This window comes from Rhagoletis zephyria, unplaced genomic scaffold, assembly GCF_001687245.7.
Source record: "Rhagoletis zephyria isolate East Lansing unplaced genomic scaffold, Rhagoletis_zephyria_1.1 Rzeph_scaffold_00616, whole genome shotgun sequence".
Classification (NCBI taxonomy): domain Eukaryota; kingdom Metazoa; phylum Arthropoda; class Insecta; order Diptera; family Tephritidae; genus Rhagoletis; species Rhagoletis zephyria.
In genome coordinates, this window is record NW_016157700.1 from 163,294 (window position 1) to 173,209 (window position 9,916).

Here is a 9,916-nt window from a genome sequence, read left to right on the forward strand (position 1 = left end):
CATTTGATTCACATTAAATTTGTCACTATTGTACGGACATTATTATGTTAATCCAGTTTGATGTGAAGTTATAATAAAGAATGTAGATAATAAGAAGGTACAACTCGTTATAATTGTAACGAAAGTGAGTAATAGGGGCGGGCCTTGTCTTTTGCCCTAGTACGTTTTTTGATTGTATGACAAGAGAAATCACGCTTATGTTACTCACTTTCGCTACAATTATAACGAGTTGTCCCTTTTTATGATCTACGTTCTTTGGTTGTAACATATTATTTTGTTATATTAAGCTTTGTCAATATTTTATACCACAAATGCTCATTTGATTATAAATACTACAATCAGGGCCCGGACTTTGGAAAAATTAATATTGGTAGATTTTACATAAAAAAATGGTAGAAGTTGGTAGATTTTTTAAAAATTAACAATGTTAGATAATTTTTACTCATCTAGGATAAATCAAGGTGAAATTATATAAGGGGGTGTTATCGGAGCAGCTGTATTTTTGCCCTGGATGTTCTTTATGTCAGAATGGTGTAGTTGTTGCAATTCTTATTATAATTATGCGCAGTTGGTGTAATTTTTGTTTCTGTACTCCTGCTATAACGCTGGGATAATTGTATATTTTAATAAAAGAACAAAAAATGTATTTCACGCCAATAAAACGTTCAACAAAAACATACAAAATACTGGGCCCCAATCACGGCATCCGTGATCGAATGTAAATCGATTCGAATCGAATGAAATAAAATTACAGCTATTTTCTCCCACATATATTGGATGCATTTCTTTATTCATTCTGAACGTTTGGAACGAACTTTTTTGTTTACTTATAGTTTATAACGTTCTTGATATGTTAACGTATATTTCAAACGCGTTCTGTTTATTCTGGCTGTGAAATGGGATTATCTGGAATGTATAAAGAAAGCCATTTTGAATGGAAAAAGCGAGCTAGCTATCAAATTCCGTAATCTCATTGAAATTATTTTAAAAAGTTTTTCGTTTCGAGTTGGATTCCACCACGGATGCCGTAATTAATTTAAAAACAATTATCTCTGTGCTTGAAGTTTGCACACCATTTGTTTGGCAGGCTATCACAAAAGACGTATCGCGAACGAAAAATATTTAGATAATCAGCTGATAGAGATGCAATTTTACTTTTAAATTGGTTATGGTCAGAGTTAAATTTTCATTTTTGTTTTAGGTGTTTTCGATGATAAAATATGCATACACTTCATTCATTTAACCCCCCCTGAAATCTAATTTTTGTGGTATATTTTTTCAAGGGCAGTAGAAATCACAATAGTGAGGCGCTGAGTTTGTGACATTGTTAGAATAGGGGGCTAAATATCTTTGCTTTCTTTCCGGAAAATATTGGTAGATTTTTAGCCTTTGTTGGTAAAAATGGTAGAAAATAAAAAGTTGGTAGATCAACCAATAAATTGGTGAAGTCCGTGCACTGACTACAATATGCCATACGGCAACTGTATTTTCTGCGTTTTGTATACTCTTCTTTTTTTCAAGCACTTCAGCCAATCAGAACTCACCTCGCAACTACTGGAGGAAAACCAATTTTTGACAGCACCATGTCGTAACCTATGAATTCTATGAACCTTGAACTAAATCCATACAAATCGAAGTTTGATTCTTGGTGCAACATTTAAAAAAAAAACAACAAACTTTCGTAAATTTTTCGAACTTTTAAATTCGATTTATTTAGTAATATTTTGAGTATGCATTTTTGTAACCACTCAATTTTAGTGTAATAAAGGGCAGGTTTCAAGTAGCTCCGACTTACCTTTCATTTTTGGATTTTTTTTTTTGTTCCAGCTATTGCTCAATTCCTTCCTTTTAAAAAAATACTCGAACATACTTTGTATGGAAGAAAAGGAACTGACATCTTCAACTAAAAATAAATAAATAACATTGCCAAAAATCAACGGTAAGGCGGAGCTATTTGAAATACTTCATTTTCAAACTTTTTATAGGAGGGTTGGCATCTGTATAAAAAGTCAAAGTCAATTTAACCCATTAGTTAATTGAGATATGTATAAGTCAAACGAAATAAACGTTTAGTTTGAAAACACTTTTGAAGAGGGTTTTCAAGTTTCTGAAAGGCGAGATTTAGTTAAATTTTACACAAGTATGCAAAATACTACAATTTGAGTGCCAAACGAAAAAAAGCTTTGGTTAGAAAATATTTTTGAGTAGGGTTGCCACCTATTCTAAAAGGCATATCAGTGTATTCAAAGGCATTTTTGTTAATGTCATCAAATCTGCACTGTTCGTTCGATTTTCAAAGGATTGCCCTATAGATGTGCAATTTATTATTTTATTTTGAAAGTTAGTACATGTTGATTTGAAACTTGATGAAATGCAAAGGTTTGTGAAGAGGGGTGCCCAGTGTTTAAAATGTTTAATTCAAATGAATTCACAAGTTAATTGAAATACAAATGTAGCACAATATGGATGTTAAATAAACAGAGTTTAAGAAGGTTTATTCTGCATATAATTATAATCTATATCTGTTTTAAAAGTCGACTTTAAATTTATTATAAACAAGTTAAAAGGTATTTTTCATTCAAATTTCTTGCTATAGTGTGCAACTTACCAGTTATTTAAATAATTTCTATTCTTAATATTATTAATATATTTACACAATATATGTGTATACATACATATATACACATATGTAGTTATGTATCAATAAATTTCTTAATATATCTCAACTAATTAACCATTTTTACTTTGTTGTTTATTTGCTATTCGTGCAACACTTCAATCCTTATGAACCTAAATGAAATAGGGTCGTGAGGAGCAAGCACGTCTTGAGATGAAACATCGAAAGGAGGAAGATGACTTATACCGTAAATTTGCCCGCAAACGTGAGGAGGAAGATCGCAAAATTCAGTCTGAATTCCAAGACGAATGGGAACGCGAACTGCAGCGCCTCACACACAAATTCGAAAAGGAGCTGGCCACTTCGCGGCGTAATCGGGATGAACAGAATATGCTTACGCTGCGGCACGAACAGCAAAAGGAAGATCTAGAAAAGAATATGACACTGCGACGCAGCAAAAAGAAAGAAAGTATTACACGAAAAATGCTTGAACACGAGCGGTATGAAACGGCGGCATTAGTGGATCGTCAATCTAGTGAAATGTTGGAGTTGATCAGTGCGCGCCGTTCGGAATACATGCAGAATGAGAGCATATTTTTAGACGATGATTTTGACGAAGGTGCCGTCCCTCTCGAATATCCAATGGTGGCACCGGCACCAGCTCCACCAGCTGTGAGCAAATTCCAAATATATACTGATCCCATTGAATTCGAAGATGTTGATCGCATCGCAATATCGGTAAAACATATATATACAAAATATGGTAAAAGATCTAAAATTGTTTCATACTTTCATGTTTTAGGTAGCGCAAGAAGATCAGAAAACCTTCACCGACTTAGTACGACAATTAGTAGGTCGATGCACCACAGACATAGAAAAGGCTCGAACGATTTTCCGATGGATAACCGTTAAAAACTTAAATGCAATGCATTTCGATGATGACCTGCGTGGAGACACGCCGATGGGTTTATTGCGAGGCATCAAATACGGAACTGAAAGCTATCATGTTCTGTTCAAGCGACTCTGCAGCTACGCCGGTCTGCACTGTGTAGTGATCAAAGGCTATTCGAAGAGTGCTGGATACCAGCCAGGCGTGAAATTCCAAGATTCCCGGTTCCGTAACTCTTGGAATGCAGTATATGTAGCAGGAGCATGGCGCTTTGTGCAATGCAATTGGGGCGCTCGCCATTTGGTTAACGCAAAGGAAGCGCCCAAAACTGGACGTGGGAAAAACGACAGTCTAAGGTGATTCACACAAACATATAGGAATACAATTCAAGAGCATTTATCAAAAGTTTACTATCGAAATTCCCCTCAGATATGAATATGATGATCACTACTTTCTTACGGACCCACGAGAATTCATCTATGAATTTTTCCCTCTACAAGAGGAGTGGCAACTGCTTAAAAGACCAATTACTTTGCGAGAATTTGAAAATTTACCATTTGTACGTTCGCTTTTCTTCCGGTACGGTCTCCATTTCGCAGATGAAGGTTATGGCGCTGTAGTTTATACAGATGACACAGGTGAGTTTTGCGTCTTACATGATTGTTTTTAAAGTTATCTCTCTTTTGATGGAACGTCAATCGGCACAGGTGCAGCAACTGTTCGTATTGCCATGCCTACCGACATGCAGAGCTGTCTGATTTTCCACTACAATCTGAAGTTTTACGACAGCGACGAGGACTCCTATGACGGTGTCTCACTAAAGCGTTTTGTTATGCAATCAGTCATTGGAAACATTGTAGCTTTTCGTGTACATGCGCCGTGTTCCGGTGCCTTTCTTTTGGACATATTTGCTAACGCAGTAACACCACAGGAATACTTAACAGGCGAACCTATGAAATTTAAGTCTGTTTGTAAATTTAAGGTGGGTAAACTATTACTTCATTAAATTAGGCTTATTAAGGTTAGCTCCGTTAACATTGTAGTTCGATATTTAGCAACTGTATTAGCTTTTTTTCTAACATTCCCAGTTTGCAGAACAAACTACTGCCAAGATATGTATCATATTATTTTTATCGGCTAACTATAGCGTGGCATGGCCGGCAAAATGCCACGGGCCCCCGGCCCAAGAGACCGCGAGCTCAGAAATATTTAACATTTTTAACAAAACTAAGTACTTAAAAGTTATAATTTTTTAGTGCTTAAAATCAATTAAAGTGCGACACAACTAAAGACCGAGAACTAAAATGAACAATCAGTTGTATGGGAACTATAAGTTATAGTGGACCGATTTTGACGGTTCCGGCAAATGATTAATACATTATAAAAAAGCGTGGTAAAATACACTCGCTTACCAAATTTAAGTCGGATATCTCGAAAACTGAGGGACTAAATTGCGTTCAAACAGACAGACAGATGGACTTGGCTAAATCGACTTAGCTCGCCGTTCTGATCGTTTTTGCACACATTTATGTTGGTCTACATCTTCTTCTTTGGTACTTACAAACATTGGACCAAATTAATTCATGAAAGGCATAAAAAATTATGGAAAAATCCTACGTTCGCGACCGATGTTTAAGCTTATAAATAAAAACGAATAGAGATATTTCAAAGCGCAATTAGTTAGGAAGAAGTACCTTTATTCCACTTTAATATATAATTAATCGCTTTAGAATATTCTGTTTAATTTCGCAGTTTCTTGCATTTTTCAATTTACAGCCAAAAGCGACATCCATTATTCGTGTCTTCGCCACCGCATGTTTGTTTCTAATATATTGAAAAAAATAAAAATCGAACGATCATCTTTTTGCACCACAGATAAACCTACCAAATGCTATCGAAACATAAAAAAATAATAAAAATTTATGTCTTCCTTGTTTTTTGAACTTCAAAAGTGGAGGAACGTACGGTTCGCGACCGTTGGAAATGCCCACACACATATATGTATACTTTATTTTATGTCGTCCTGTTTTCCTGGAATATTTACTGCATTAATGTTATTTGTTCCAATTCCTGCGCCTACAGCTGAACGATCATTTACGAAACTAAAATCTATAAAACCCTATTTGAGAAACTCTATGGGACAAGACAGGCTACGTATCTTGGCTATTCTGTCCATTTTGCAGGTTCTTGAATCTTTCAATTTGCAGCTAAAAGCGACATCCATTATTCGTGCTTTCGCGACCGCATGTTTGTTGCAACATTGGTAACCAATAACAAACGAAGCATCAACTTTGTTTCTGCTGCGATGCGTTTCAATAACTTTTCAGATGCGTTTTGGAAAAGTATAGATTGTCAATATTTTGTAGTTCGGCGTTATGGAACATTATAGGGTGCGTTCAGAAATGCATCAAGGCAAAGCATCAGTCTCTGTTATTTCTAAACTATAACTGATAGAAATGTCAAACATGCGCAACCACGGTTAAAAGCCATTTGCAACTTAAGCCATTTTTACACTTTCTGACGGTTAAAAATAAAAAAATACATAATAGATTTAAATTTTTCATCCATATTTTCATTTCACTAATTATGCTTCATCAAATCGTCCTCTTAAACAGTTTGTTTACATTTGAATTTGAAACATAACCTTACTTTTTGACTCCTGCAAATTCCTGCTAGTAAAATTTTTAATTACAGTAATTTGCAGCTCTCTCGGGTCGTTACGCTCTCGGATTCGCTCTCTCTTGCAAATATTTTGGATTATTGAATGCATTTCCAGTAAAAACTTGCAAATACTAGTAACAACTCGTAACAATTTTTTGAATTGAATGGACCTATAGTTACGCCACTGTTCCACTTTTTATTCTCACTTCAGAGAGTAATTTTGCTGTTTGACATTTTTACAGGATTTTACAGGAAAAGTATTGGATCAGAGCTATTATGTAAGCGCCAATCTATTATTATTGTTATTATTGTATAATCTGGAAAGGATTGCTTGAAGAAACCCATTTAAAAATGTTCAAGGTTTCTAAAACTCGGATTTGGCCTGCTTTGTTTAAAGGCGTTACGCTGGTTCATATAAGGTGGTGTTACCGGAGCAGCGGGTTTTTAGCCTCATTCTCACTTTTAGCTCACGCTTGATTGTGGTCGTGCCCACCTCTGGCCATGATCATATCGACTGATTAGTGGAAAATCGACCTATCTCGGTGTGAATAAGGGTATATTAACTTTGTTCGCATAACGGTTGTTTGTAACAGCCTAAACGAATCGAGATAGATATGTCCAAATGTATACAATGATCAGAATGAAAAGAGCAGTCGATTAAGCCATGTCTGTCTGTCCGTTCGTCCGTCCATCTGTCCGTGTACGCGATAACTCGAGCAAAAATTGAGGTATCTCAACGAAATTTGGTATGTGGTAGGTTGGTATTGAAAATGGGCGAAATCGGACTGTAACCATGCCCACTTCCCATATAATGGTATTTTCGAAAAATGCAAAAACTGCGATATTTCTGTAAATATTAGATACAAATTGTGAAAATTAGTATGTGGAGTAGAATTGTGGTAAATAATAACATTATTATGAAATTTTTGGAAAATGGGCGTGACCCCGCCCACTAATGATGAAATGCCGTATCTCAGTAGCCGCTTCACCAATCCTTCCAAAATTCGGTACGAGAATTGGGTAGTGTCTAGCTAAAAAATCTGTTGAAACTCTTTGAAATCGGGCAATAACCACGTCCACCTTCCATATAACGGTAATTTACAGAAACACAAAATCTGCGATAAATCAGTAACTGCTGGAGCTAATTCACTTAAAATCGATGATTACAATAACTACTTATCAGAAAACTAGATTGTTGTAAATTTTTGGATATTGAGCTTGGTGCCGCCCTCTTTTGACCACAAACGTGTATCTCGGTAACCGATTTATCAATTTCTACCAAACTCGGTGCACTTAATAACCTTCGTACGGAAAAGCAACTTGTTGAAAATTATTAAAATCGGACTAGAATTACACCCGCTTTCCGTATAACGGTAAATTTCAGAAATACGAAAACTCCGATATTTCAATAACTGAGGACAACAATCTCCTAACAATAAATAACTGTTATATACTTTTAGGAAGTGGGCATAGCACCGCCCACTTTATAACTACAAAGGTGTACCTCGGTAACCACTTAATAGATTTGTACCTAACCAGGTTCATTTATATCGTTAAGTCTAACTCTGCATTTTATCGACAACGTTTGAAATCGATTAAACACCCCTGCTTATCATGCAAAGGTAGTTCAGATAAAGTTGAAACGACGATATTTGATACCTACGCCGGGTATATAAAGTTCGGTTTCTCCCGAACTTATACTTCTTTACTTGTTTTATGTTCATATGTATGTATAAACATTACTTTTTCTTTAGATTTGTTGCGAAGAGTTACAAACGGTGATGGTACCATTGCCGGATTGCGCAAGCGGAGAATGGGGTCCAACAAAGGCGACAAGACTCTTTGGATTGATACCAATAACTCATCAAGTAAATTTTCTACTACTTAGATCCATCACATCTTTATGATTTTATTATTTTCAGGATCCACTTATATTTGCCGGACGAAGTTTAGACCTTCAGTTTCGCATGTCACGCCCGCTAACAGATTTTATGGCCACATTACACAAGAATGGAATCGAAGAAAAAAAACTATCTAAGTACGTGACGCACAGCACTTTGGATGACATTGTAACTTTCATAATAAAGTAAGTAGGCGGGCAATTTCCATTAAATGAACGTATGTTAGTAAAATACGTAATTATTTATTTACTTATAAATATCTGGCGTTTCTCGTCAATTGTCCCAGGTGCGCTCGGTGGTGCAAAACGAGCTACTTTTCGACTAGTTGGGAAGCAAACAGAAAATGCGCTTCTTTCTACATTGTACATAATCCCATTTCACAGCCAGAATAAACAGAATGCGTTTGAAATATACGTTAACATATGTATCATTAGGAACGTTTATTCCAAACGTTCAGAATGAATAAAGAAATGCAGCCATAGACTTTTATCGGGCTATGCGATGGTGCTATGCGTTTTCCAAAATCGTCCCATATACACAGGGAAAATTCAAAACGAAAATTTATTTGTAATTTTCTCAATTCTGGTCATTTTTAATCTTGTTCAATCCAAAAAGGGGCTGACTGCTAGCGGCGCTTCGTCGGGTCAAGTCGGCTCCGTTCGCTTGCATGAATTAAAACGTCTTACTGCGATAAATTTTTACAAAAATTGTATATAACTCGCTATATCTCAGACGTTAGCACATCGATCGATTTGGATTTTCCCACAATAAACTGCAAAGATCTTAAGTTTAACAACAGTTCTTAATACTTTTTGAACACAAAATTCCCTTTTTTAATTTTTATTAATTAAGGGGTGGTTCCCTCAAATTAAATATTTGTGTTAGAAAATTTCTAATTTCCATTTTAATGCAGCATTATAGACGAATATCTGAAAAACTTTCAGATCTAAAAATCTAGTATGTAGTTCAAAAGTTATAACATTATTGTGATGCGCACGAGCGACTGATCTGCGTGATCTAAAAGGCTTTATAACTCGGAAAAAATAAAAAAGTATTTTTTTTATTTACCTTGTTTATACCAACACAAAAAGTGCTTTGACCCAGTTCGCTGTGATTCAAAACGGAAGCATAAACCAACTTTCAATACGCTCAGAAATTCAAAAGTGTATTGATTCCAAGGCGAATTAATATATGGTGGTGTTACTAGCTCAGCTGATTTTGTGTATGTGTTTCGCCGCACGGCTTCTGATATCAAATTGAAAGATTTTGTTTGAATTTCTACACACACTCTTACAGATTTTGACAGTTTATGCCGCCAAAGCAAAAACAAAATGCATGTAAATTTTTGTTTTTGTACTCCTGCTATCACCTTATATTAATTCGCCTTGATTGACTCGAATTTGTTTTCAAATCGCTTTTTTATTTCTCACATCGCACAGTGCTGTATGAGCGGGCAAAAATCAAAAAAATTGTTGTCACGTATGTCAACGTGTTTGGTATCGTTGGAAAGGAAATTTATCCTAGATTAAGGATCTGGACTTAGTTTTTGTTTTTATCTCATAAGGTTCTCACAAAAACCTCTTAAAGTTGTGTGTTTTTTATATATTTTTTCTTTTATGAAAATGCCTTTAGCTGGAGTCTTTAAAAAAAAAATTGCTAAAAATACAATTTATCATACTTTATCTTAAGACACAATTTTTCTAATTAGAAAATCTGTAAGGAAACCACTCTATAGAGCTTTTTAAAAAATATTGAGTTTCCTGGCTGGAATGGCCTATTTGCTACACCCTAAAATTTGTTGCAGAAAATTTAAAAAATTCCTAAGTTTACAAAGGGATAAAAAAAAAA

The 9,916-nt window shown here is 35.2% G+C and overlaps 1 protein-coding gene across 10 annotated transcripts in view; it reads left to right on the forward strand.

Moving 5' to 3' along the window:
* Positions 1-9,916, forward strand: part of Hil (peptidase hillarin) — a 201,024-nt gene that overhangs the window by 155,519 nt on the left and 35,589 nt on the right. For all 10 annotated transcript variants that reach the window (XM_017613141.1, XM_017613138.1, XM_017613135.1 and 7 more), the window contains 6 exons: positions 2,804-3,355; positions 3,420-3,862; positions 3,936-4,144; positions 4,214-4,488; positions 7,922-8,035; positions 8,090-8,253. In XM_017613141.1, coding sequence (XP_017468630.1) covers positions 2,804-3,355; positions 3,420-3,862; positions 3,936-4,144; positions 4,214-4,488; positions 7,922-8,035; positions 8,090-8,253 — 1,757 coding nt within the window. The remainder of the gene's footprint in view (positions 1-2,803; positions 3,356-3,419; positions 3,863-3,935; positions 4,145-4,213; positions 4,489-7,921; positions 8,036-8,089; positions 8,254-9,916) is intronic.